Source organism: Syngnathoides biaculeatus, chromosome 8, assembly GCF_019802595.1.
Source record: "Syngnathoides biaculeatus isolate LvHL_M chromosome 8, ASM1980259v1, whole genome shotgun sequence".
NCBI lineage: Eukaryota > Metazoa > Chordata > Actinopteri > Syngnathiformes > Syngnathidae > Syngnathoides > Syngnathoides biaculeatus.
In genome coordinates this window covers 14294630-14322605 of record NC_084647.1, presented here as the reverse complement: position 1 = coordinate 14322605, position 27976 = coordinate 14294630, and the positions used below count along the sequence as shown (strand labels likewise).

Genomic DNA, 27976 nt, shown 5'->3' with positions numbered 1-27976 from the left:
ATGTTGCGCACATTTGTACTTCCTGGTCCGTCTGACGTCCGAGTTGTGAATGGTCACCGATGTGAACTTGCCATACGTTTACGGTAGAATCGTTCACTGTTCCGTATGTTTTGTTACATTTCCACCGCAAACAAATTCACTTTCAGTGATGATGTGTGATTCGGCTTCTCGTGTGTGTGTATTTTTATTTTGTTTAGCATGTTGCTTATAAAGCTGTCGTCACAATCAGGTATGCGTGCCGTCATATTTATTACAGTTTTATTGCAATCGAAACCATTTCTTGTCATGATTGCATTTTTTCCCCCTCCGCCGCCCACACATTATCGACCTTCCCGATCGAAGCGTGGAATATTCATTTCATGTATTCATTATAATTTAAGCGTGATCATTCTGTTTGTTTTGCTTTTGTGCCAGTTATTTAAAGTTAGCTCAATATTAAAATTGCCAAGGTCCTCTTCGATGTGTTTCGGAAACCAGTTGCCTTGATTCAGTCGTTGCGGATGACCATAATCTGTGAATTATATATCGAGCTCGTGCACCTACGTCATAAAAACACGTGACTTTTGTTTACCTCACCATATTGCCGGTCTAGCCAAGCATTGTTCAATGCTAAGTCATTTGGAGACGACACGAAAATATGTCCCGGAGTCTTGTCCGATACCGTTAGACATTTAGAAAGTGAAAGTGAAAATAAACGAGAAAATAAATGAAAAATGAGATAAACTCGGCATAGAGGACCTGTATTTATTGCCGAAGTTGATGTTTTCGCCAATAAGGAAAAATGAGATAAACTCGGCATAGAGGACCCGTATTTATTGCCGAAGTTGATGTTTTCGCCAATAAGGAATTGGACTGTTAATTTGCTTCCGCTTGTCTTGGACAACTGGATATACACATAGATTTGGTGAGTAAATTGTCGAGATTTACACAGAAAAATTTGAAAGTGTATAAAAGACTGGACGCATACGAATACCTCGTTGCTGGATCTGTTCTCAATCAGGAATAAATCCCACGTAGTGACAGTTTTGACGGTTCGTGAACGCCGAAGCGTGTTCAGCGACACGTTAACATTTGCCGGAATCCAGCGATCTTTTCAGCTAGTATTCAATACAAATACCAGTATTTAAATAAATGACCCCTGGTTTTACACAAACTCGCATTCATTAACTATGATTGGAAAAAAACAAAATAAGGATGGAGTCGTCTCCACAGAACGTACAGAGAAGCACTTGCGGCTACACATTAATCTACGTAAACCTCTGTGAGACCCACTGTTTATTTTCCTATTTAAATACGCATTGGACTAATTTGCCCTTTATCAATTTCATTTCAGATTTACCGAGGGCACGACACCCTTCGACTCCCACGTTGGTGCCATGGAGCACGGCAATGCACTGACGCATAAGAATGGGCGTCAAAGAAAGCAGGCTGCTGTGGGTCTCCGCCATTCTGAAAGCATCAAGGACGGCAACAGGACCGAGATGGGTGTCATTGACCCGGAAGTAGAAGGGGAAGCCGACTGCCCCACCCTCGGGTCGGATTCCGAAGTCAGGATGCGTCCCAGGGTCCGCCGAGGCATTCAGGCCGAGTTGGGGAACGTGTCCCTTCTTCTCTTCCTCTATGTGCTGCAAGGGATTCCCCTCGGGCTGGCTGGCAGCATTCCGTTGCTCCTGCAGGGCAAGAACGTCAGCTACAAAGACCAAGCCGTCTTTAGCTTTGTATTTTGGCCGTTTAGCCTCAAGCTTTTATGGGCGCCGCTGGTGGACGCGCTCTACTTCAGCAAGTTTGGTAGAAGGTAAAAAGAGAACTTGTATGGATGTGTAACATGCACTGAATTCTTTTTTTTTTTCTTTTAAATTATTATTGTTCAGCAAAGATGAACCTTTCCATATGTGCCCGTGTCTCTGCAGAAAATCCTGGCTGATCCCCACGCAGTACCTGTTGGGCCTGTTCATGCTCTACCTTTCTCTACGAGTTGACTCGCTGCTGCAGCGTGACGGCGGCCCGAACATCATTGCACTGACGTCTGTCTTTTTTATGCTGGCCTTTCTCGCAGCTACGCAGGTTAGCATCCATAAATATCATCACGATCACACATATTGAGAAATTTGGGCTAACGTGCATTCTATCGTGACTGACACAGTGATGAAAATAAGGATGCGAATAGCGCGGAAAATAAAGGTAATAAATCTTGGAATTAACCCTTTCCGGGCAGGGGTTGCTAACTTGCAACAGGTTTAACATAATCAAAAATTTTAAGTCCAGAGTATCATTTTCTGAAAGTATCAGATTTGACAAAATTACAAAATTTGATTTGGTCCAGGGAGGGTTAAAAGAGAGAATAACATTTTATGAATAAAAAAAGTCCAACCTAATGCGAATGTAAAATCAGAAGCCATATTACAAAAAGGACGATTGTAATTTCATAACATCTGCAAACGTAAGGATGAAAGAAAAAATGATACCAATTTGAAATATATTTGTAGATATACACAATCCTAATATGAGAGAGCCTGATTTTACAAGTTAGTAATTATTTTCTATTTTAAAATAGTTGTATTCTGAGGACAAAGTAAAACCAAATCTTAAAGGAAATAAAGAAAACAGTTTTTTGAATAAGAAAGAAAAAATTAAAAAACTATTTTTTAAAGTTTATCAGGAAACAGTTAAATAATAAAATCAATAAATAAATTTTGATATTTCTCTGAGTAAGAAAGAAAAACGAAAAAGCTGTTTTTTTTTCAAGTTTATCAGGAAATAGTTGAATAATAAAGTAAATAAATAAATAGTGATGATACCACAAGAAAAAAAAATACTTGTAACGCTGTGCATAAATGTCAAACAAAACTCATTAATTGAAATTCATGAAAATAAAGGTGTCGTGTCACCAAAAAAGAAAATGTTTTCACTATTTCAAAAGTTCAAATTTTATGAGAACAGAGTTGAGGGTCGTAATTGTATGAGCGGAAAACTAATTTTGATATTAGGTGAATAAAGTTGTGGCATTCCAAGAGAAAAAATAAAATTACAAGAATAAAGTAAGTACGAAGAGTTTTATTTTATGACATTAACAGACTAAAATGTGCTACATACAAGTCGTACAATGAGAGAATAATGTCATGAGTTTAATGAAGTTCCATTCAAAATCACATTTTTCTTATCAGTGAAGCAGTGCTAATTATTTTGTAGTATAGGGTACTGCAGTACGTGCTGGGAACTGTCGTAACTTGTCTTTGCCGTTGTACTCGTCGTGTATTTGCCAGGACATTGCTGTAGATGGCTGGGCGCTAACGATGCTATCAAGAGAGAATGTGGGATACGCATCAACATGCAACTCGGTGGGCCAGACCGCTGGCTACTTCCTGGGTAACGTCCTGTTTTTGGCGCTGGAGTCCGTCGACTTCTGCAACAAGTACCTCAGGGTAGAACCCAAAGAGACCGGCATCGTCACGTTGTCAGGTACGTCGGTCACCGCGTCGGGGAACGTCCCGCTACCATTTTCCGCGTCCGACGCTTTGTTGTTGGGTCGCAGACTTCTTGTTTTTCTGGGGGGTGGTGTTCCTGGTTTCCACGACGCTGGTGGCCGTCTTGAAAAGCGAGAACGAGCCCGGCAAAGGCAAGGGGGCCGACCCCGAGGAGACGCAGGGGGTTTGGGAAACCTACAAGTTGCTCTTCACTATCATCAAGATGCCCGCCGTCTTCACCTTCTGCGTTCTGCTCCTCACCGCCAAAGTAAGCAGTCCCGGAAGACATTTTGAGGAAGGAAGAGCGTCGCTGACTTTTTCGGCCGCTGGTTTCAGATCGGCTTTTCCGCGGCCGACGCGGTGACGGGTCTGAAGTTGGTGGAAGCTGGCGTTCCCAAGGCGCAGTTGGCATTGCTGGCGGTGCCCATGGTGCCGCTACAGATCCTCCTGCCCGTGGTCATCAGTAAGTACACAGCGGGGCCCAGACCTTTGGATGTCTTCTACAAGGCCTTCCCTTTCAGGTTGTAAATGGCACAAGTTCACCTTTCTGTGGATCGCAGGTTTTGTTACCTATTATGTTGTTATTGCAGGTTAATCATTGGCCTGGAGTTCGCTCTGCTTGTCTGGTGGACTCCGAATGTGAGACAAGAAGAAGGCTTCCCTGTTTACTACTACGGCGTTGTACTGCTTAGCTACGCGGTGCATCAGGTGAGCTAGAAGTTGCACACAGAGTCCAATTTAACCCAAACAAATCACCTAATCATGTTGTACGTGTGTTACGGCCAGCTCTTGGAAAACTAGTTTGTTTGCTCCGTTTATCGCAAACCTGATGGTGAAATTACAGTTTAGGCATCCCGGCCATTGAGGCCCTCATGCTGGTGGTTCATAGTGTACTTCAATGGACCTTTCCGTCTGGCGATCTTCAGCTCCACCCCCCTTTAGCTCCAGTTGCCATGCCCCACAATCTTCCAAAATGTCGACTGAACGTAACAGGTTTGAACTGGATTCTCTGTCGCATATTCCAGATAATATTGTTTTTGGACTTGTCCAAGAGAGTTTGACAGAGAGGTCTCAACTATTCCACGCAAAAAGCACTGACGATGATTGAATCAAACTCAGAGTAGAGACTCCTCCCTCACTTACCTTCGAACATACAGCCTTGTGTTTGTTGATATTGTTCACATTTAGTTGTGCGTGCGCTCTTCCGCGAACTTTAATCCATCGTAGACACATCGTCAGCTGTGTTTTAGGCTTTGGAAAATGAATCAACCGGCCCCCTTGTAAACCAGCAGGATATCTTTCATCAGAATTGCACGTTCCCCAAGCGCATTTTCTTCATAACATTAACTTTTCCGGGCGCACGCTACTGACAACTGGCATTGTTTGTGAGACAATATGGCGAGAGGGGCGTGTCAAGCCAGGTGTTAAGACAATGCTGCTACCTGATTGGCTATTATTGTACCAGTGATTGACAGGTCGGAAAGGTCCATTAGAAAAGAGTATCATTGTTATTATCATTTTAATGTCATCTTTAATATTAGTTTAGTGTACAGAACTTTGTTACAGCTGCCGTCGAGTGTTAGCCCTATCGAGTAGAAATGAGTACGTAACAGTGGAAAGAATTTCATCCAATTTCTTAGGTTTGCCAGCAGACATCAGTTGACTAACTCCAGTATCAGTCACTCACATTTGAAAAATGTATTGGGGTGGTCAGGCACACCCACAGATATAAAAATGCGGATGTTTGTTCCGTTTGTAATTATGCGTGTACCCCTTTAAGAGCGGAGGGGGGCGGTGTCAGGTAAACTAGGAAGTCGAAGGAGGCTGAGCAGCAGCTCGTTGTTAGAGACCGTGTGCTTCCGTGTTTAAAAAAAAAAAAAAGACACCAGGCTGTGCGCTGAGAGTGTGCGACAAGTGCGCAATTGCACATTCCCGCAGCTTAAACGGAACATTCGTCAAAACGACACAAAATATGCAATGTCTTTCAATATCTATGAATTTCTACTCGTAACAAATTTTGCACGCCTGATTTTTCATGCTCGACAGCGCAGATTTGCGGGTGGAAATCACAGTGACTGCAGTATGTTTTTGGAAAATAAAATAAATTTGAAGGACATGTCCTTACTACAAAGTTCAAAAAGTGATTCGAAACAATACAGTTCAAATGAAATTATGGAAAATATCTCCTAATATCAGCTGGGAGAGAGTGCAGCTCACCTGTGACCCAAATGAGGATAAGGGCACTAGAAAATGGATTTAACCCAAGTTTCCTGCCCACAGATAACATTGTACAGCATGTACGTCGCCGGGATGGCCTTCCACGCCAAAGTGAGCGACCCGCTGATCGGCGGCACCTACATGACGCTGCTCAACACAGTCACCAATCTGGGTGGAAACTGGCCCTCCACTGTGGCGCTGTGGTTGGTGGATCCCCTCACCTGGAAGGAGTGTCAGGGGGCCTTCGGGCAAACGTGGGCCTCACCGGAGGCGGCGGGGGTAACACATTTGTTTTCTCTACCGCCTTTTAGTGACATATGACATTTCTGCACACATATTTTAACAGCAGCATACCAGCAGGACAAGCGCATACAGTACAACCTCGGTTTTTGATCGCAATCCGTTCCAGAAGGCGGTTCGAGAAGCGATTTGTTTGAAAACCCAATCGGTATTTCCCATTAGAATTAATGAAAAAAGAAATAATTTGTTCCATTTCTAAATAATTAGGCTTTTTAAAACATTTTCTTTTAGCTTTTCCTGATAATAAACTGCATAGTAGAAATACATGTATAGGGTTGGGTACTTTTATATCATAAAAAGGATTTAAGAAATATATTTAGTTTTTGCTTTGAATGTATACTTTAGTAGTAGAGTTGGCTAGGCTGGGAGTGCGTTGCCATATCCGTAAACTTTTTTTTTATTGACAAAAGTGCAGAATAACTTTACACAGGTAATAATGAAGGGGGAGGAAAAGCAATTTTACATTTTTTTTTTAATACAAAAACTAACATAGAAAAACTCGTAACTCGAGTTAACGAAATCTTTGAAACAAAACAAAAATGCAGAAATGCTACAGGAACAGAGCATTATTAGCCCAGTCATGGGCAGGGTGGCAATTTTTTGCCTTATTGAGACAAAAGTCTCCTAACAGGCCAGAATCAAGGATATACTTCTTTTACGTTTAACGCATAAAACAAAGGGGAAAAAAGATGTACCCTCTCGCAGGCAGCAGCATCCCAAAACTGGGGATGGGTATGTTATCAGTTCTTTGAAGTGGTACATACTAGAGATACATTTATTCATTAATTCTTATTGTAGAACGACACTTACGCATTAATAATACTGACGGATTAGGATTTTGAAGACAAACTTGGTTGCATACTGACCTTTCTCCCTTTCTTTTCTTGGAAAACACTCCATGTGTACTTGAGGCAGCCATGTTGGGTCAGGAAGAAAAGGGAAATAACTCCGTGCTACCAAATTATGGTTTCAGATTAAAATACTTAAATATTTTGATATACTAAAGGATATAATGCGTAAAAATCATGATTTTCACAAAAATGGGACGCTGCCCACAAATGGGTTTTAAAGTTCACAAGAAAAAAAGCAATGCAAAACTATCAAATGTCTTTGGTGGGTGTGACTCACGTCCCTGGAAGAACTTGTATAGTGTCACTTCTTTGGCGCCATGATTGGGGGTTAATAGTCCTCAAAAGGAAGAAAAAACAGTCAGTAAATGTAGCTACCAGGACACGTCTACGTACAGAATAACAAAGCGCGTCGTGGGTCGCTATGTTATCGTGGCATCGCTTGTCAGGAAAAATCACTTTTTTCGCTACTCCTCCTCCTTCAGCTGTGCATCAAGGCGGGCGGCACTTCCGCCACAACGCTGGACGGCTACTACGTGGAGTCGGTGGTGTGCGTGCTGATCGGCTTAGCCTGGTGGGTGTGGTTGGGGAAGAAAATGAAGAGGCTGCAGGACCACGGTCCTGCTGCGTGGAGATGCAGACTCATCACAGTCAATGACTAAAACCGGTCCCCGTGGAAAAGAACATTTCAATGCCGGATGCTTCACTCAAGCTACTTTTTTATTTCAAAGCCTTTTGTTTCTTCGCCGTCGGAATCAGACTCAACGACCGGAGGGCATCAAGTAAGGATCCGCTCGCTACCAGAAGCATAAAAAAAACTATGCAAGATGCGGGGACACCTTATGGTTATTGTTTATTTAAATGATAGTGAAGGAACAACTCATTTTTGCAAGCATGCTTTACTCATGCTTTGGAGGGAAATAGTAAAAAAAAAAAAAAAAAAAAAAAAGTATATTGACTGGACTAGTCACTAGGTAAACTTGAACAATATTGATTTTTGTTCTGGTGAGGGGAACAAAATTGAACTCGATTACATTGTAACGACAATATAAGTTTATGTACTGTACGTTGTAAATGGGATTTTATCGCGGATTGGTGAGTTCAGTTCCCCTGAGTAAGAAGTGCCATTCCATATGGGATACAAAATATCTTTGTATGCATTTTTCGTTTTGCATTACTATCAACAAACCGACTCGGTACAGACGGTTTTTCATTTATTATTGCGTTGGAGCTCATGTTGTGCAGGTATAAAAAAATTTGGTGGGTGTATGAGGAAACACTTTTTTTTTAAATTTTTTAATTTGATTTGACAGATTTTGATTTGGGTCGTAAGTGAGCAAAGCCTTTTAAGAAATGTACTGATAAGATACTATAATAATGAACGTTTGTTGTCCTAGATGCAAAGCAGTTTGCAAGTGCTTTCCTTGAATAACAAAAACAATCTTGCCGTAACATCTTGCCTGATATAAATAAAACTCAATATAAAAACTAAAATATTACTTCTTTCCATAAATACCGTCAGCAATGTACCAATGTAACAATATTGATCCTTTGTGGTTGATGTTTAAAACTGCTGGATCCAAACAAGCGTCTAATATTTCTGTTACCTCAGATACGTGAGAATAAAAATATTAAAAATCTACATAATGCAGTTTTACACGACGACAAAGTGCAGCCATAATATCAATAAATGTTAGTCAAAACTTAATTTATATAGATATATATAAAATGTTCAGGATCCCGGTGCATAATCGCGTTAATCTGGATCGAATGCATCCTTGAATTTTGCAACCTGATCGTGACACTTTATTTCAACAACTCATCCAGTTGTGTATATTTTAATTATGATCAGACTGATTTTATAGCTTTCATTTCTCGTCAACTCAGATCTGATTTATGAGAAGGTATTTTTTTTATATGTGCCTTGTTTAACATGTAAAGACAGTGAATACAAAGTTGTGACGCAAGCTACCCAGTTTCAACTTTTTTTTTTTTTCCATATCTTCACAAGACCCAACACACGATCACCTGTTACAAGTTAAAAATGAAAAAAATTACACTTTTATGCCAATAACTCACCCTTACAATCTCAAATTTTGTAAATGACAATCTTAAATGATTTCTGTTACCAAGCATGCCAGATTTTTGTGAGCCAGATTGCAAATGTAGCCCAACAATTTCTTCAAAAGATCCAAGAATTTGGGACGAAGTATACGACTTGACTCTGGGATTGGACATTGGGATCTCGAATGTTCTGAACTCCTGTTTATTCGAGGTTATCAATTGCACAAAATCAGTTATGTCCATCCGCACTGTAAAGGCTGGAAGCTTTTTAGTTACTGCTCTGCGTCATTTGGAGGAAATAGTGGATGTGTAATGATTGTGTTGTAAATTTCAATCTTGTGGCTATGTCCGTTTTAATTGGTCAAAATCAATTTTTGGCCTTTTGTAATGGAAAGTAATTCTGAACATTGTTGAAAATCTAGGTTTCAAATCATAATTACGAAAGGGACAGAATGAAGTGAAATTTGTGTTGATTTCATGTGTGATGTCGCGACAGGTTTCTTCATGTAAATTAAAAGATAATAATTGACTGATGGCTGTAAGTGTTGAGTGCTGTCACACACACAGGACACACAATATTTTTGCATTTTATTTTAATTCTCCTTGCTTAACCTGTAATCTTAAAATGTCCTCCCAAACGCGCGAGCTCGATGCAAAGTAGCTAATGCACCTTGAAATTTTTTTTTTGGAGAGCATTTTTAACTGAAGTGCTCAGATCAACTGGTAGCACCAGGAGCAGCGACGGTGAGGTGGAGGTTCTTCAAAAATGTCAAATGACGATAATCCAAGCAAGAATTCCAGAAGTAGTATCTCAGTCAGTATGTGCCTCCAAGCACAATTAACTCACAATGACAAAAAGTGAACCCCCCAGCCCCCCGAAAATTGTGAGGTTTACAAGTTCAGGCCTTCAAATTCATTCAATGGATAGCTCCATATTAGATGCCAGCGTAAGCCACACCGATACCTCTCTTTTGAACTATAAACCTAATTAAACCTTTTGTCATTGAATCAGGACTCATTTGTCTCCCAGCAAGACTTCTTGAAAGGAACTCACCGAAACAGCACAAAGCACTTTGGATGTCTTTTTTTTTTTTTTTTTTTTTTGTACAGCAGACCACGCTTGCTGGGAAAAATCTCTCGCTGTAGCTCCTCCGAACTTCTCTGGGTTTTTCTTGACTCCGGCTCGGTAAGATGCGGTGTGTGTCTGTGGAGGTCAAAAGTTGTGAAACATCGCGACAGAAACGCTGAATGAATGTACTGAGGAGCGCTGGCATCCTGGGCCGGCATTTCATCGCTGCGCGGCGACAGCACGTGTAGTGTGCGGATGGGCAAGATTTGATTGACAATGTCTCTGGCATCCATACCTTTTTGCTTTGCTTCAAAAAAAAAAAAAGTCAAGAAATAAACTTTTTGAAGACGAGAGCTGGGTCATAGGTTCATACGTAAATGCTCGGGCCTTTTGGCCACCACGGGGTACGCTTGCTGCTTTATCTGAGCCAGGTTAACTCCGGCAGGCTGACGGATTGGAAGAGGGGCGGAGGCCTCCGAGTTGGTGGTCACGTCCATCTGCTCTGAAGTGGAAACTTCCATGGCCTGGTCCTGAGGAGCCTGGAGGACACTCTGCCCTCCACCAGGGAGCAGGACATTCCGTGGCCAGCAGTCCCCCCCTGAAAATTTGACTGGGCTGAGAGGGAAGCAAAAGGAAATGCACTGTGAAGCTAATTTAACAATTCAATTGTGGCTGGAGACACTGATCTCAAGAAAAACGCTGGATGGCTCATTGGCCACCAAAACTGAAGTCGCCATCCACCATCTTGATACTCCCATTAATCGCCAGTTTCGTGGCTGTGAGAAAACAATCCACAGGTAAGTTAGAAAGATTTATTTTGACACTGTTAGTTTGTTTATAAAGTTTTTTTTTTAATTTTCTGATGGGCTTAATTCACTTCAACAAAGTTTTGTTGTTCACTGTTCACTTTCGCAAAAAAGCGATGTAAATATTTTCCAAAACTTCATCAGTGGATAAGCAAGAAAACACATTTTACGTGAAGTTTGAGATAAATTTCATAATACAGAACTCTGCAAATTTAATTTGATTTTCAAATGCAAGGAAACAAGTTTAATTTTTCTTTCTGAAATAGGACGTCGCAGAGACGACAAATGAACAATGTTTTTGGCATGTATTTTCCCATTGCGAGTCCTTATTTCCAAAAATATATCAGACTTAAATTTTGATGTTTTTATGACAAAAAATGCTTAGTTTTTTTGCTATGTTATGATGATAGTGCCTCACAGCGTATTTTGGGAAAATCGGCCCCTAGGTAATATGCAAGGTTTCTTGGTAGTCACGGTGTTGTATGTCTTTCCTTTGCACTTAGCCTTTTTTGGCTTACCAAATCGAATTAAAAATCTTTCATGTTACCAGAACTGAAAAAATGTCAAGCTCACATGACCAGTTTTGATTCTACATGCCAAACTTTGAGGAAAAAACCCTGCCATAATCCAACCTGTAAACCATGTCCTCTACATGTTTTGGGAGTACCAACATGGGGGCCAACTGGCTTCAACCAATTGACATACCGCTTGATGCGTATGCTCTATCCAGTCTTTTTTTTTTTTTTTTTTTTTAACATCAGTGGCTGGAGAAGCAACTCAATGCAATTATAGACCATTAAAATATAGTGAACTTCTGTATATTTAAAAAAAAATAGTGTTACGCCTCCCACACACTTAGGGATTCAATTTATTAAAAGACACGTTTCAAAATATTCCTTCTCCTTTGTCAAGAAATGGGAGACTATTGTGGAACATCATGTGAATCCCAATTAGAAAACAAATGCCTGCAGTACGTTCTATAAAAACTGAGGACACTAATAGTTGAAGCTTTTTAGGTGGAATTCTTTGCCATTGTCGCTTGATGTATTTATATACATCAAGTTGCTCAAGAGCAAGGCTGCCCAGACTTTTTACCCCAAGATCTACTTCTCAAGCATCCAGCCTCTCGCAATCGATGGTGATCTTTGGAGAAAATAACTTGTCCATTTCCCCCTCAAAATGCACAGTTAAATGAACACAGGACATTTTTCCCAGAGCGGGAGACCACACATTTTTGTCGTTGAGTGCAATGGCAAGTGCTGGCAGGTTAGTGTAGTACAGTACTCACATTCTTTTACTATGAAGCCATGCTCTTGTACCACAAGCAGAATGTGGCTTTCCATTGTCTTGCTGAAATAAGCAGGGACATCCCAGAAAATAATGTCCCTTTGGATGTTTTGCATATGCTGCGTCTAAACCTTTATGTACCTTTCGAGATTAATGGTGCCTTCAAGAAAGTGGAATTTACTACGTTGCGAGCACTTAACACACCCACATACATCAGATGCTGTCTTTTGAGCTTTGCGTGGGTGACCATCCAGATAGTCCTTTTCTTCTTTGGCCCACAGGCTATGACATCCGAGGTTTCCAAAAACAATTTGAAATGTGGACTCGTCAGGATACAGCACACTTTTCCATTTTATGCTAACCCATCACAGATGAGCTCAGGTGGTGTTTTTGAATGTTGATATAAAACTTTTGCTTTGGACGGTGTAGTATTGTAGATGTAGCGATTTGATTTTCTGAACTATTTCTGAGCCCATGTGACAATATGTGTTAGACAAAGATGCCAGCTTTTAATTCAGTGCTCCCTGAGGGCTTGTAGGCCATGGGCATTCAATGTTGGTTTTCAGCCTTGCCGCTTACATGAACAGATTTCTGCAGATTTTCTGAATCTTTTGATGATATTGTGGACTGTACATGATGATGATAATCCCTAAAGTCCTTACAGACTATTTGCACATGCAGTTCTTTATAAAGTGGTAAATCTTTTATACCAAACTAGCGCACTCAACAGGTTCCAATCAACCTAGAGCTTGTGCACGTGACGTAACCATTTTCACGGCACCATTGCTGGTCAAACAGAGCTGCTCGACATTGTGGGAGACATTGAACCGGTGGAGTATATTTAAAATACCCGAGACCTGGTGTGCTTTTGGTTGTCACAACAGACGAGACGGATATTCAAAGAGATCATTCCATGGAATAACAGCTGAAAAGACCACAAAAGATCGATGGATTTCGGCAATTAAACGAGATGGATGGTGCCCAACCAAAATACACACATGCCTGTGTAGCGATCACTTCATTTCAGGTAGGAATTATTCTTCTCAAATCTCAAATTACCTAGAAGTATTTATAATGGCAAGTTGGCTCATTTGAGAATAATGCGTTTCAAAAAAAACTGTCACGGAGGCTAAGTGTGGCCGCAGTCGCTTCCGTGTACGCTCCGTATCCTCTTTTTTTTTTTTTTTTTTTCCAATCATAGTTAATGAATGCAAGTTTGTGTAAAACCAGGAGTCATTTATTTAAATATTGGTATTTGCACTGAATACTAGCTGAAAAGATCGATGGACTCCGCCAAAGGTTAACGTGTAGACGAACACACTTCCGCGTTCATGAGCCGTCAAAACTGATTTTTGATCTTGGATTTATTCCTGATGAGAACAGATCAAGCAATAAAGTATTTGTATGCGTCCAAACTTTTATACGCTTTCAATCTTTCCCGTGTAAATCTCAACAACTTATTTTCACCCTGTAAATGTCTAACGGTATCGGACAAGACTCTGGTCGTCGTGCTACAAGACAGATTTTCGCGTCGTCTCCAACCGACTTAGCATTGAGCAATGCTTTGTTAGACCGGCAATATGGTGACGTAAATAAAAGTCACGTGATTTTATGACGTAGGTGCACGATCTCTATTCACCTGTGGAACGTTCCAATCGGGTGTTTTCACCTAGCATTCCTCAACTTTGTCGTTTCTTGCCCCTTTACAATGTGTCGCAGGCATCAAGTTAAAAATGCGAGGATATTTGCTATAAAACTAAAAAAAAAAATAACGCATCAGTTGGAACATAAAATAGCCAACAACAATGTAGTGAGGGCAAGTTCAGTATTCATGAGGAATTTGTGTATCAGCTGAGATTATTACATTACTGTCCTTACATAGTGACATAATTACATCCATTGAGTTAGGTTCATACAGGTATGTGCAATCTAATGAGATTCAATATGTATCAGAAATATTGCCTTTATAAAAATAACAGATTATTATTATTTAGGCCAGTGACCACACTATGATAGGTGACAACATACAACTGCTGTTTTACCTGAGAGGCGTTCTCGGGCTGCCGATGAATCGTCGAGGTGATCGGATTTTTGGCTCAAAGGAGAATTTCTCTTTGATATTTTCTAAGACTGAGGGAGCCACATACGTAAATCCCTGTAAGGAAGTATTGGGGCCATCAGAGGGAAGCAGACGGAAGATTGCAATGAGTCCAAATGAGATATTACCAGGAAAGCTTGATTGGCACTCTCACTAAGCGTTGAGTCATCAGGGCTGTCGACTGGTGTCTGACTGGTGAATTTAGAGTCAAACTGACTGACGTCTTCAGCTGATTGCTACAAAGTCAGAGAGGTGAACTCATTAATGCTGCAATTCTTTCCACTTGATTTTTGAATTGATTTTGTAAGACACAGTACTATTTTTCCTCTATTGAAAACGTGCAAAAATATTTTATTTCCGTAGACTGGGACAGATTAGTGGCATCTCAGTTCATTTCAATGGGGCAAACAGATTTGTTATACATGTAAAATGGGATTATGAGCTTGGTCAGAGAACAAATTTAACAATATCAAGGTACCGTTGTACCCTAAATTTACAGCAGCACAGGGAGAGATTCATGTGTATGCGACGTCGAACGTTTGAAGGTTACGACTGGCCTGTGGCCCAAGAATGTCGAGCAGCACAATGAGGCTCACTCAGTTTACGCCATACTTAAAGTTATTCAATTTTATAGTTTTATTGTCATGTCTTAGAATTGTTTTTCATAAAAATCCATCCATCCAATTCCTGAAGATACTACAGAAGCTATCAAGCTATATACTGTAATTATGACATTTCAAAGGCATTAATAAAGCACAATGAACTGGATCTAAAATAAACCCTAACCCTAACACAACGTGCTTCCTATACTACTCACCAAGAACGGTTTGAAGGGCGGTTCAACTTTACGAGCCAGCAAATCCTCCCAGTTGATGTGTCGGAAGAAGGGATGTGCCTGTGGGACGTGACAATGAGCCATAAAGAGTCATTTACCTTGGGTGAGTCATATTGCCCATGTGGATTTATAGCAATACACAAGCACCTATTGGGTCGAACGCAATATGTTCCGCAAAGGACATCATTCAACCTTAACTCGTTCATTCAATAATCAAACTGTCACTGTTATAATCCTTTATCAACTGTACAAGCACCAATTATGGAAGCAACTGCAACATTGTTAATGGTCGTATAAGTTTTAACAAAAAACACTGTGACAGTAGTATTACATCAATAAAATGCTAACTTTGGCCTTTTTTACACTGGCTTCTGGTGAACTGCTGCACCAGAGGCGGAATTTAGACAACTGTTCCTTTCAGACAGAACTCAGCTCAGTGGGAGGAACCGCATGTGAACATTCATATACTCGTGAAAAGGGCACATGAAATAAGATGCTTCACAGGTGTGCCAACCATCACATATTCAACAATAACTTCTGCACAAAGAAGTGAACCGTTAATGTTACACAAGACGGCGCTAAACAGATATCAAATGATGACACGTATAGCAGACGTCATTTTCTTTTCACAGGTTCTTAACACCTCTTGTAATGAACGGTCCACCATCTTTCCCATGTTGTATGAAGACTTATACACCGAGCTAATCCTTTGACGCGGCTTGAGCTGTACTTAAAGGTCTCACATGATTCGATGATATATTCTTAAGTTCCTTCTCTTTCGATTTGTAGCGGATGCTCACCTGCACCTCTGTGGCATCCCCAGCGCCTGCACCCAACCGCGATGAGGCATTTCTCTTCAGCAACTGCACACACATTTTGAATCATTAGAAAAGCATGTCTAAACACAATAACCTCACAGTCACATTGAGGTTTAAAAAACAAACAAAAAAAAAAAAAACGCTACCCGTTTGAGGAGATCTCTGGCTTCCTGTGTGAGGTAGGGTGGGAGGATGAGCTTGCACTTCAAGATTTTATCAATGGTCTTTTTGCGGTTTTCACCAGTGAATGGCGGCTATGGATGCAAGATTTAAAAATAATTGCTCAATCACAGCAGGATTCATACCACATTAGCATTTAGAATAGTAGGTACAATAGATTCAATTCTGTGAGTAATACTGACCGCCCCAGAGAGCATGTCGTACATCAGAGCCCCCAGACTCCACCAATCTACAGCTCTGTTATGTCCGCTTCGCATTAAAATTTCTGGCGCCCTGAACCAATGAGAAGGTATGTCTTAGCCAAAAAGCATGCAAGATAAACTCGTGGACACTACAGAAGCACAATTGTGTATAAGCATCGGGTGGGGAGAAGCAACTTACATGTATTCAATGGTACCACAGAAAGTGTGGGTGACTGTACCGTCGTGAATCGACTCTTTACACAGTCCGAAATCTGTTAGCTTGACATGGCCTGGATGGAACACATACGCACACACAGTTACAAGATTTGATCTGAAATGTAACCAATTTAAGATATTTAATGCATTATACAGTGAACACCTGCATATTCACAGTATGGCATTTGCTAATTCACTTTTTTTCCCCCCAAAGGCACTGAAAATCTGTAAAAAAATATTGCAATTTAAATTCCAGTTGACTTTTTTTGCACTCAGGCCAAAGCAATAAAATTACTTTGGCGCCATCTGCTGGAATCTTGGCATTATTATTCATTTTAATTCACTAATAGTGTTTTTACATCTGCTTCTGACATGTCCTGTTTTGGTTTAAAAAACACAAGACCGATAACAATGGTTGCTGTTAAAAAGTTTATCATATCACAAACATCTTAATGCGCTCACACACCTTGATTGTTTAGCATGATGTTCTCAGGCTTTAGGTCTCTGTAGATGATGCCCTTCTGGTGCAGGTGACCCAGAGCCATGGAGATCTCTGCAAGGTAGAAACTACACGACAAGACAATATCTCAATTGGCAGTTCAGCACATTTAAAGCCTAAACTACCGTATTTTCTGGACGATCTGAACCCTGGGGCATATTTAATGACGGGGCCAGAATAGATTTTTTTTTTTTTTAGTCCCTTGTGACTACAAGTTTAAAAGCAGGATTAAAAGGCTGGACTGCTACGTGAGGAGAACAACACAACTTCAGCGGGAATTCGAAATGAAAAGGACATTGAGAGCGACTGAAATTGTGTGACAGAGACTTTCTACGGATCTTCAACTCTAATACTGAAGAAGACAACTTTAGTGGTTTTAGTGGAATATAAACAATGACTTTTATGTTATGTTTGAGCTGTTTTACTGCCATGTTATAGTCAGTGTTCGGAAACAAGGTATGTAAATAAACAATTGCAGTTTCTGTGTGAATACCTAATTTCACAACATATCAATACATATGGTATATACCATATGGGCTGGTGCAGCTCGCGTATGGAAAAAAACAAAACAAAACACGACAGGACGGCCTATTATCCGATGCACGCTGTTGTCCTGAAAATACGGTAAATTGCCTCCCATCCAGATCAAGTTAATCTTTTTTTAACTTACCAGGCTGTGTCTTCCATGAAAATGCCCTCCCTCTCAAGCTGCATGAAGAGTTCTCCTCCTGCAAAGAAAAACACCAGCGGCATGAGTGAATACACACCTCTCCAGAGATACTCCCTGACCCTTCCGCAGAAAAGCACAACTTCATGTTTTCCCAAGATAGTACACTATTATATTATAAGCATAGTGTATATTTGAGGTGCAAACATTACATGTTAATGTCCCTAAGGTTGTACAATTCCTCATCAGGGTCATCAGGATCACGGGTGAGCTGGAGCCTATCCCTCCTGACTTTGGGCGAGAGGCGGGGTACACCCTGGATTAGTTGCCGGCCAATCACAAAAGCTTGTACAATTTTCTGGTGAAATATGTTGCTGAACTACAGCATGATGGAGAAGAACTTCGCAAAACTTCACATGTAAAAACACTATACTGTATATGCTCATCTGCCTTGACTCACATGATTTTAATGTAATATCCTAAATCAATAGGGTTCACTATGATGTTTACCTGTTACAGCTTTAACACCATTTTTCTCAATTATACTCTTTGTGTGTAAGGTGTGCACATTGTTGCACTAACCACTCAGGTACTCCAGGATGAGGTACAGCTTCCCGCCTGTCTGAAAGGCGTAGATGAGATCGACAATGAAAGGATGCTTCACCTCCTCCAGGATGCTCCTTTCCGCCTTGGTGTGGGCTGTGTCCTTGGCGTTGCGTACAATCATTGCCTGTCGCACGCCCCACAACAATAACAACAAAACATTAAGCTGTGTTTTACAACCTGAAGAGAGTTTGTTCTCTGGACTATAAGAGTGAGAGGTGTGTGCTGAGGTGAGTCATCGATCGGCCTCCGCATCGAGAGCGACATTTGTTAATGATTGCTAACATGGCAGATCAAATGTCAATCTGTGTTTTTTTTTTTTTTTTGGGGGACTACATGAAAACAAAGCTACATGAAAAATTATCCCTTACATCTTCGAGTAGTGTTTCCCAACCATCATTGAGTCAAAGAACATATTTTATAGTACATTAAAACAATCCCATCACCACCAAACAATGACGTGAAAAATATAGGTAATGAAATGCTGATGATATGTAATGACAGTTGAAGAACATTTTTTGCAGCAAAAAAATCATTTTCAGACCAAAAAAGTGAAATATCTTGTAGGCACCTGTTGGTCTCTCACTGCAAAGTGGTTGGGAATCACTGCCTTAGAGGATTATTCAAAATATTGAGAAGATTCAAAATATTGCCCACGTTGTTAGCTTTTATGATGGACAGACAGTGAACCCTGCTACTATAATTTTTTCTCCCGGGGAAAGACTTACTTTGAACAAATCTGGACGTCCATAATTAATTATAATTGATCTCCTATCTCACATTATATTTCAAACTCTATCGAGATGGCAGGACTTGATTTAATTGCTACATTAGCAACGTTAAGAGCTGCCTGATTCCCTGTTAAACAGAACCAGGCTGGCATTAAAATAATTAAAAAAAAAAAACATTTATTCATATCTATTCAATTAATTATTTTAAAATATAGAAGTACATTTATATGTTCATAGTATAAAACCATTGAATAAAATTAACCTGAAAATACAGATGGTCTTTCAATAGTTTATAGAGCTGTTGCTGCATAGTTGTAGCAACTCTCTGCCATCATGTTGCAATCTGGAGAAAAAGGAACGCTTCATTCCTACTTCTAATCTCACACTAAATTTAAGTGACTCTCACAAAAATGTGAGGCAAGTTAAGACTGCATTTTTATTCAAAAGGCTTAAGAACTTTGGGCCCTGGCTTTTATCCCACACAATTATTAAAGCGATGCTGGACAAGAATACATTACAACTTCAAAAAGTCACTGGGGTTGTGAGGCGGAGTCTGTAAATTTAGTGATTTTTTTTTTCAAGTAACTGCACAAGAATATGATTTTTATGTCACTCTGTGAATAATTTAACTCACTGTTATAGATATTATAATTAAAGCATGTACCAGCAATGTTTAAGGGGGGAAAATGCATACCATGAGAATTGTTTCCAGGTTAACAGGCATAATCTTGTATGTCAATTTTGAATGCTCTTAAATTACCTAAATCTTTACCTGTATAGTTACTGTAATAAAGGTTTTATGATGGCTACAACTTGACCCAATAACTGATTATTTTTAGTATTTCAAATTGGCGAAATGAACGTAAAATCTGAATACCTGGAAATCAATCAGCAACACGCAACTGACTGTTTTCCATTATAGTTACAGAAACAAAGCACTAATGTATTATGGGTATTAGAAACAATGAGCGCATTATATTTCAAGCAGTTATATTTTAGAAATGAGGGACAAACATACCTTTTTTAAGACTTTCATGGCAAATATTTTGCCTGAAGCACCTCCCACGACTTTTCGAACTTGAAAAACCTGCAAAAAGAGAATATGGCTATTCACGAGATTGTCAAAAGTACAGTTGAAGACACTACTACTAATAATAACAATAATAAAATATGTCAGAGCTTCTCCAACACATACCTTTCCATAACCGCCTTTACCCAGAACTCGTAGTAGTTCAAAACACTCTGGTCTAATATTCTCTGTCCCCTGATTGACGTTATCCTCTGATATCTCTATCTTCTCACAACCTTCCATGTTACTGTAAAAAGAGGTTCAACACAGAAAAATATCAATACGATACAATCTCTGCTGACTAACGATCTGAAATACTTACAATTCAAATCCGCTGCACTGATCCATGATCTCATTGATTTGCGCCTGGAAAGAAAAACACATGCTGATGTCAAAAGAGCAAAGTGGGCAATAAAATATTTTTTCCCTAAACAAGCATATGATGATTTTTCCATTGCCAGACAATGTTTACCTGTACAGTTAATTAATCAACTGTTTGCTCTGATTAACATACCGTATTTTCCGCACTATAAGGCACACCTAAAAGCCTCTAATTTTCCTCAAAAGCCGACGGTGCGCCTTATATGTGGATCAATATTGAGAATTTAGTGCAGCTCCATCTAATGCAGTGATTCCCAAAAAGTGTGCCAGGGTACATTAGTGTGCCGTGAGCGCTCTTCAGATGTGCCATGGGAAGTCATAAAATTTTATGTAATTGCTAAAAAAAAAAAAACATTTATTCCAATAAATAATGTATCTTTATTCATCCCATTTATGCCAGTGAGGCACAATGACAGACAGAACCAAAAAATCCTCTTCTATTAGATGGTAGGAAGTACATACAGTAATTAATCGATCCATTTATGGTGAGAGTTGCTTTTGTTTGTGTGCCGTGGGATTTTTCAATTGTAAAATATGTGCCTTGGCTCTATAAAGGTTGGAAATCACTGATCTAATGGATGCATAATGTAACCCCAGCCTCTACTGTAGCGTCTATTGTATGCACCTTATAGTGCAGAAAATATGGTATATTAAAATAATAGCGCATTAATATACCAAATATAAAGCATAACACGGTCGTAAAAGGTGATACCTGGAGGTTTATGGTACATATGTGTTGTAGATGGGAACTTTGGAATGTACATTGCACAAAGCCGGTCGGGTTTTCTGTATAACCTCCTGTTTACCAAGAAAGGTTTAATTTTCACATGATAAATATGATCTGTTGAGGGGGAAGGCTGTTTCCTGATCATGATGGGAGATCTTTAGCAACAGCTAAAATGTCAGCAGATAAAATATAAAAACAAAAAAAATGAAACTACTTTCAATATATATAACAATATTGAGCTAATGCTCGAAACTGGGAAATACGTTTAATTCCAGATAAAACGTGGTCACTGGGAAATGCAGTTGCCTGTCAACAAAACAAACTAGTGGGCTATTGCATTTACACATACTTCTTGTAAATGCAGTGCAATTACTTGACTTTTGTGTCTAGTGAAAGGAACTGGAGTCTGACCAACGATCTACGGACGGCATACTGCTACATTACAAGTGAGAACTCCACACAGAGCAACTCTTGTCACAGTACTGCCAAAATAAACTGTTGCACACTGAGACACATTTATCACTACTGCTCCCTGGCCAAGAAAGGCTGTGCTTGTACAATTCCGACATGACAGCTACGGCATTTAAACGTGACAGCGTCGCAGTTCCACTTTTCGCTGCTAACGGGTAGAATAACATTCAACTAATGCGGCGGCTGTGAAAGTGCGGGGTCAAAGTGGCGAGCACGTTAGTTAGCTTATGCTAACGCTACCCGTGAGAAGGCCCGGGAGCACCAGCTGGGGGAGGAGGCCCGCCCGCCCGTCCGCGGTGGCTGGGTGGGTGGGTGGAAGGCAGGCAGGCGGGCGGGCGGGCAGGCTAACGCTAGCTCGCTAGCTACTGTACATAAAGAGTTGATGCTCTGACAAGTCGAGCGGCTCCGTTCGGAAGCTTCGTTGAAAGTACCTCGTCAGTCTCGTCATCGGAGACGTCTTGCTCCGGCTGGTCCAAATCAATGTCAAACACTCCGGCCATGGCAGCGGCCTCGCTGGGTTCGCTCTGTCACAGACCGCAAGAATTACGTCCCCCGCCTCATGGACAAGCACACAACGCCGCCATGACCGGCTACTACACTGAGCAAGCGCAGTGCGGCTCACAACCGAAGGGGCGGTAACCCGGCGTTTGTCCCCCGTCCCCCGTCCCCTCCCCTCTCAACTCGCACAAAACAATAAACGCTGAGTCGAAGGTTCTCCCCCGACCTAAACGATTCCTTTGGAAATCATTTGAACGCGATAATTAAATGTGCCTGGAAATCACAAATGAAAAATCTTACGCAAAACTTTACACTGCAATGGCCCCAGTGAAATGAAATTAAATTTAATTAACTTTACTGTGACCTGTCGTTCCATGTTTTACCACCGCCTTTATTCTTTTATATAATAATATTCCAACCATTTTTCTTCCTTTATTGAATCACAATAAAGTACGTCTGTAATATTTTTCTTTCACCCGAAGTAGAAAAAATACATAGAAATAAAATGTAAGTGCATAATACAACAATTATTTTCTGTCAAAACAATCCAAACTTCGATCAATATTATGCTCACAAACATAATTAAAAAAAATAAATATTGTCTAATGCGTGCAGTACTTATCATCCCTACAGAATAAAAGAAATTAACAGATTTAAAATAAAATGAAAAACGAGTGTCAATCAAATTTGAATATTATTAACTTTCTTGATGTATAAAATCCGATATAGCTCTTTTGACTGGGTTCTCGTGACTAAATGAAGTGGGTTTAAGGCAAATGTATGCATTTATTTTGAAGTTCAACAATCGCATACCGGAAATCCGATGTCACGGCGGCAGAGACGAAACGCGTTTGTGTCGCTGTGACCACTGTGAGCAGCTGAAGTGATAGTTACTCGCCATTGTACGTCATTGGTTTGTAGTTAGTGGCAGCTCCTCACGTTTATTTGGATTTAAAAAATGTCTGTGGTGACGCTTCAGTTGGGTCAGTGCGGCAACCAGGTGGGTGTGGAGTTTTTTGACACCCTCTACAATGACGCTCAGGCGGCCCAGAGCAAAACATACTCTACTGCCTGCTGTGAACGTTTCTTCCGCCAAACTAAAGATGGAGGTAACACGCTAAACATCTTACGTCGACGTCCTCTTTTATTTTTCAAAGCAAACAATGTTATTGACGTTATTTGGTGTACAGTATTTGTACGAAAGATGCCACAAAGGATGGATTTTAAACCCAAACAGCAAACTATGAGTTTGCGTCCGTCAGTGAGAGCCTGCGATCAACCAGCATGTCTACAAAAATAGCCCACGGAATTTGTTTTGTTTAGTGCACGAGAAGACGACAGAGTTGGGAACTTGTGGCTGCTTCACTACGACAACGCGCCTGCTTGCAATGCCCTGAGCATCTGACAGTTCCTTTCCGGAATGAGCATTGCTGTGTTAGAACAATGAACCTACTCACCCGTCATAACACCGTTTGATTTCATTTTTTTTCCATCTTTGCCAAGATCAAGTGGGTCAACAAGGAGACAAAGTTCGGGAGAGTCCAATTTGAATCCTTCTTGAGGGGCATGAAGGGGTTGCAAGGAATGCTGGGAGAGTGTCTTAGACTCCAGGGACACTAATCTTGGAATCATTCTGACACACCTCACGTATCACCACTGATTGAAATGTTTTTCGTTTTTTTCACATTCTTGATTTAGACCTTGTTGCCAGGGCAGTGCAGATTGACATGGAGCCGAAAGTCATCAAGCAGAATTTCAGCAAGACTGCAAAATGTAGCGAGTGGAAATATGACGTTGCGTCAAGCTTCAACCAGCGTCAGGGGAGCGGCAACAATTGGGCCAATGGGTGAGGTGACTTTCATTTGTATGATCTGTGTAGAAAGGGGAGAGTCGTACATTTGTTCCTGTCTCGCCACCATTTTCCTCATTCCTTTATTTTAACAGGGGTGTGTTGACTTTTAATATCCATTGTAACCTCCCTTTACCTCATTTGTTCATAGCACTGTAGTCGTATTGACTCTTATTATGTTAGCATACATAAATACGGGTGTTTTTTTTCTAAATTGTATGAATGGGTGCTTATTTTTGGGATTGAGCACCTGTCCCCCAAAATATCTATGTATGTGCCTGCTGAAGACTTTGGTCAGGAATGTTTCAATATAATTTTTAATTGGACCAAGAAATTTCTCTCACCTGGAAACTCTTTTTTTCCATATTGTGAATGAAATCGTTTTTTTAATAACAAAAAATTATACACCCCTAACATAACGCGTGTCACAATGTCAGTGATGTATGTAAAGCTGAAAACTGTTCACCAGATTTTGCATCCATGGCCCCCGTCACAAAGAAGCAGTGGAAGACCTCACGCGGCGAGAGGTGGAACGCTGTGACAGACTGAGTGGTTTGATGGCCTCGATGAGCGTGGCAGGTGGTACGGGCTCCGGAGTGGGCACCTACGTCACCCAGCGTCTTCGGGATATCTACCCCAAATCCTTCATTGTCAACCACCTCACCTGGCCGTACGCGGCAGGCGAGGTATGAACACTTCTATCAATGTGTAAAACCAAATAATAATACTAATAATTACCGTTTCAAAAGGAATAACCGCTGTTTTTCAGGTGATCGTCCAGAACTACAACTCGGTACTAACGCTGGGTCACCTGTACCAGCTGTCAGACGGACTCCTGGTGCACGAGAACGACACGGTGCACAAGATGTGCAGTCAGCTGTTGCGCATAAAAGATATCTCCATCGGCGACATCAACAAGGTGATCGCTCATCAGTTGGGCGCCGTCCTTCAGCCCGCGCTCACCGCTGAGGCCAACGGTGTCTATAGCAGGAATCCTTTGGGTGAGAGAGGCTACACAGAGAGTTTAACGCTAGTACCGCCGCGCTAACGGCGTGCTAACCGGGCCGGTTAAAAAAACAAACAAACAAACAAAAACATACCGGTAAAAATCACTGAGACATGGCAGTAACACGCTAGCGCAGCACTAACAGGACTGGACCGGTAAAAGTCACTTCCTCGGCACATATATTCCACCGGTCTCATGCTCGAGTGCCCCCTTGCGGCCATTAGAAAAAAAATTGCACAAATTAGACGCATCACTGCATAAACTGCAGGGTTGAAAGCGTGTGAAAAAAGTCGCGGCTTATAGGCCGGAAATTACGGTACTTACAGAATGTGCAGTACAACCGTTAATTGCATACTGTCTTGACTGCTCAACCCTCAGGGGAACTTGTAAGCGCCCTTGTGTGCCACCCAGAGTACAAGCTGCTCAGCATGAGCACCATCCCTCAGATGCCAAGTTCCTTCATGGCGTACACCACTTTCAGATGGTCACCCCTGATCAAAAACCTGCGCCAGATGCTCATCTCCAACACCAAAATGGAACAAGGCAAGTGTAGCCGGATTTTTTTTTTTCCCCATTAACAAAAGGCTTGTGGCCCATCAACTAAAAATGTTATCCAGTCTGCTAAACATGAATTATAATGCTTAACTTCAACTATGGAATATCGTTATAATTAGTGCTCAACATGAGTAAAACCAGATTTATATTAAAAAAGTTAGTTTCCTTTAAGAATCAATATTTTCTTTGGCATCCACACTACAAAACAGTCCTATGAATTTGGCTAATGAAATTTGTCACACAAAAAGATGTACCGGTAATCTTGCTGATAAATTCATTTATTGCAGACGAGTAATATTGGTACATTGACAGAATTCATCTTTTTGGTTCCAAACACCACGACAATGGATTGTAAATGTAATGAACAAGTTGAACTGTGATCTTTCAGCTTTTAGGGTACTTACTTCCAAATCAGGTGACCAAAAAAAAAAAAAAAAAGTACATATGACTCCCACGTTTTAGGGGACCAAAAGTAATGGCAGAAATTAATCACAAATCGAATTTTGGATTTTTAATAATGGTTTGCAAATCTTTTGCAGTCTATTGTAGTGTGGAATGCATGGATATCACCAGATTTCATCCTTGGTGATGCTCTGCCATATCCATCCATTCATTTTCCATTTTCTGCTTATCCTCATGAGGGACATGGGAGGGCTGGAGCTTATCCCAGCTGCCAAAGGGCAGGAGGTGGTGTACACCCTGAACTGAACTGGTTGCCAGCCAATCGCAGGGCACATCGAGACAAACAGCCGCACCCACAATCATACCTGGGGTAATTTAGTGTCCAATTAATGTCGCATGTTTTGGGATTGTGGGAGGAAACCGGAGTGGCTAGAGAAAACGCACACAAACACAGGCACAACATACAAACTCCACACAGGTGGGTCCGGGATTGAACCCGGGAACTCCGAACTGTGAGGCAACCGCTTTCCATGTGATCCACCGTGCTGTGGCTCTTCCATATCTCTTGGAAAATATGTTGAGAAATAACTCAGTTGAGACTGTTTTGTGCTAACAAAGGATTATTATTTTTTTTTAAATCAGATTTTCAAGAGGTGACAATACATTCTTTGCTATATTCAGCATTTTGAAAAACTTTTCTTTTTAAAGCACATCTTGTTTCATTTTAAATCCATTGTGATGGTGTTTTGAGCCAAAAAGATGGGATTTGTGTTGCCCCAATATTTATGGATCTGTTACATACAAAGGTTTTTAATCCACAAGAATTAAAGTGAGTCATCATCCGAAAAATTGTTGACAAATGAGAAAAAAAAAAAAAAAAGTCGGTTTACTTTGTATAATTATGTACACGTTTAAATAAGGGCACAAAGCAAGGTCTTGTAATGTTTTCCAGAATTTTTCTTGTTTTAAATTTCCAAGTAATTGGTTCTCCACTCAGCAGTTCTGAATTTTGTAGCGTGTGCATGACTTCAGTGTGGATGTTATTCTTCAGTGGTCTGCACAGCCCTGACTTTAAACTAATCAAATATCGTTAGGATGAACTTGACTAGGGATTGGCAGCCAGACTCTTTTCCAACATCAATTTCCTCAAATGCATAAAGATTGTAAAAAAAAAAAATAAAATCCTGTGGGAATTTCTCCTACAATAACTATTGTGTACTTGCTTTAGTGTAACGGTGTTACCCATTTCAGCCCATTGTATTACATAATACTTATAGCATTTTTTTTGCAGTTGAAAAGTAACATTACAAAACACTGTATATGTTGGCAGGTATAGATCGACAGATGCGCCCATTGCCTGTTTCCGAGCGGACAAGGAGTCTGACCGGCTCTCGCGTCAACACTTCCTTGGCTAATTTGCTTATACTGAGAGGCAAAGATGTGTTCAGTGCAGAGACAGGTTTGACAGATCACGCTTAACACCGGCAGCTTTCAATCCAAAAGAAATAACACTTGAATAAAAACACTCCATTCCACCAGTCGACTTCAGCGACGCAGCCGTTTACAGTTCATGGCTCGCGCCTAAAGACGCCTTCAACGTGTGGAAATGCCCGGTGCCGTTTAATAAGTATGAAAAAACAGCGACGCTGGTCAGCAATAGTCAAGCTCTGATCGAATCGCTGGACGACATTGTGAAAAAAGCCTGGAATATGTTTGCTGCAAGGTGAGTTTTCCCAGAAGGTTTGTCTGTCTTAGTGAGGGGGTGGGTGGGGGGATTTTGATCTATCATATTCTATTTTTTGTTACAGGGCATACATCCATCAGTACACAAAGTTTGGGCTCTCAGAAGAGGATTTCCTTGAAAACTTTAGTTTTGCGGAGCAAGTCATTTCCAGCTACAGTCAACTGGGCTGTAATGGCTAAAACAGAAGTCTTACAAAATGTGATCAATGCACACATGCAGCAAATACTGTATCTTTTTAATTAATATATTTTTGTTGCTTGAACCACCTATGGCCCATTCAACCGACTACAATTAAAGGAACAACACTATGTAATTTCATCAATTTAATTTATTGTCCACTAATTCCACACGATAACAGCTTCAGCACTGGTTATAAAAACACGGCAATTC

General features: G+C 40.6%; 3 protein-coding genes across 6 annotated transcripts; 2 read left to right on the top strand and 1 right to left on the bottom strand.

The window, feature by feature from the left end:
* The first annotated feature begins 4 nt into the window (after positions 1-4).
* On the top strand, positions 5-9997 carry slc33a1 (solute carrier family 33 member 1). Of its 2 annotated transcripts, XM_061827969.1 has the most exons (10): positions 32-83; positions 198-229; positions 1334-1795; positions 1911-2064; positions 3264-3459; positions 3533-3732; positions 3801-3985; positions 4055-4172; positions 5745-5960; positions 7315-9997. In XM_061827969.1, exons 3-10 carry the CDS (start codon positions 1377-1379, stop codon positions 7489-7491), a joined length of 1665 nt encoding a protein of 554 aa, XP_061683953.1. In that variant the 5' UTR covers positions 32-83; positions 198-229; positions 1334-1376; the 3' UTR covers positions 7492-9997. The 2 variants fall into 2 exon arrangements, with proteins under 2 accessions (XP_061683952.1, XP_061683953.1); XM_061827968.1 differs by lacking the exon at positions 198-229 and having other exon boundaries at positions 5-83.
* Positions 9508-23684, bottom strand: rps6kb1b (ribosomal protein S6 kinase b, polypeptide 1b). Of its 3 annotated transcripts, none has more exons than XM_061827972.1 (15): positions 23488-23684; positions 20276-20319; positions 20080-20200; positions 19903-19971; positions 18133-18280; positions 17554-17611; positions 16851-16951; positions 16368-16458; positions 16169-16259; positions 15953-16060; positions 15789-15851; positions 14971-15048; positions 14282-14389; positions 14098-14210; positions 9508-10577 (listed from the first exon to the last, which is right to left on the bottom strand). In XM_061827972.1, exons 2-15 carry the CDS (start codon positions 20299-20301, stop codon positions 10322-10324), a joined length of 1431 nt encoding a protein of 476 aa, XP_061683956.1. In that variant the 5' UTR covers positions 20302-20319; positions 23488-23684; the 3' UTR covers positions 9508-10321. The 3 variants fall into 3 exon arrangements, with proteins under 3 accessions (XP_061683956.1, XP_061683954.1, XP_061683957.1); XM_061827970.1 differs by lacking the exon at positions 23488-23684 and adding an exon at positions 21964-22186 and having other exon boundaries at positions 9509-10577; XM_061827973.1 differs by lacking the exon at positions 23488-23684 and adding an exon at positions 21964-22186 and having other exon boundaries at positions 10497-10738.
* On the top strand, positions 22850-27904 carry tubd1 (tubulin, delta 1). Its single transcript, XM_061827974.1, has 8 exons — positions 22850-23139; positions 23729-23876; positions 24349-24565; positions 24649-24880; positions 25264-25428; positions 27173-27301; positions 27382-27565; positions 27651-27904. The coding sequence occupies exons 1-8, from the start codon at positions 22989-22991 to the stop codon at positions 27763-27765; spliced, it is 1341 nt and encodes a 446-aa protein (XP_061683958.1). The 5' UTR covers positions 22850-22988; the 3' UTR covers positions 27766-27904.
* The last annotated feature ends 72 nt before the right edge of the window (positions 27905-27976 follow it).

What these genes read in the sequence shown, in the direction of transcription:
- slc33a1 (XM_061827968.1), top strand. Translation starts at nt 1,377, where the DNA reads ATGGAGCACGGCAATGCACTGACGCATAAGAATGGGCGTCAAAGAAAG. An exon ending in CCTTTCTCGCAGCTACGCAG is followed by an intron (nt 2,065 to 3,263) that starts GTTAGCATCCAT and finishes TGTATTTGCCAG; the next exon opens with GACATTGCTGTAGATGGCTG. An exon ending in TTCTGCTCCTCACCGCCAAA is followed by an intron (nt 3,733 to 3,800) that starts GTAAGCAGTCCC and finishes CGCTGGTTTCAG; the next exon opens with ATCGGCTTTTCCGCGGCCGA.
- rps6kb1b (XM_061827970.1), bottom strand. Translation starts at nt 22,032, where the DNA reads ATGGCCGGAGTGTTTGACATTGATTTGGACCAGCCGGAGCAAGACGTC. An exon ending in GTAAAGGCGGTTATGGAAAG is followed by an intron (nt 19,972 to 20,079) that starts GTATGTGTTGGA and finishes CTCTTTTTGCAG; the next exon opens with GTTTTTCAAGTTCGAAAAGT. An exon ending in CATCATGCTAAACAATCAAG is followed by an intron (nt 16,459 to 16,850) that starts GTGTGTGAGCGC and finishes TGTTCCATCCAG; the next exon opens with GCCATGTCAAGCTAACAGAT.
- tubd1 (XM_061827974.1), top strand. Translation starts at nt 22,989, where the DNA reads ATGTCTGTGGTGACGCTTCAGTTGGGTCAGTGCGGCAACCAGGTGGGT. An exon ending in GGCAACAATTGGGCCAATGG is followed by an intron (nt 23,877 to 24,348) that starts GTGAGGTGACTT and finishes ACTGTTCACCAG; the next exon opens with ATTTTGCATCCATGGCCCCC. An exon ending in GGCCGTACGCGGCAGGCGAG is followed by an intron (nt 24,566 to 24,648) that starts GTATGAACACTT and finishes GCTGTTTTTCAG; the next exon opens with GTGATCGTCCAGAACTACAA.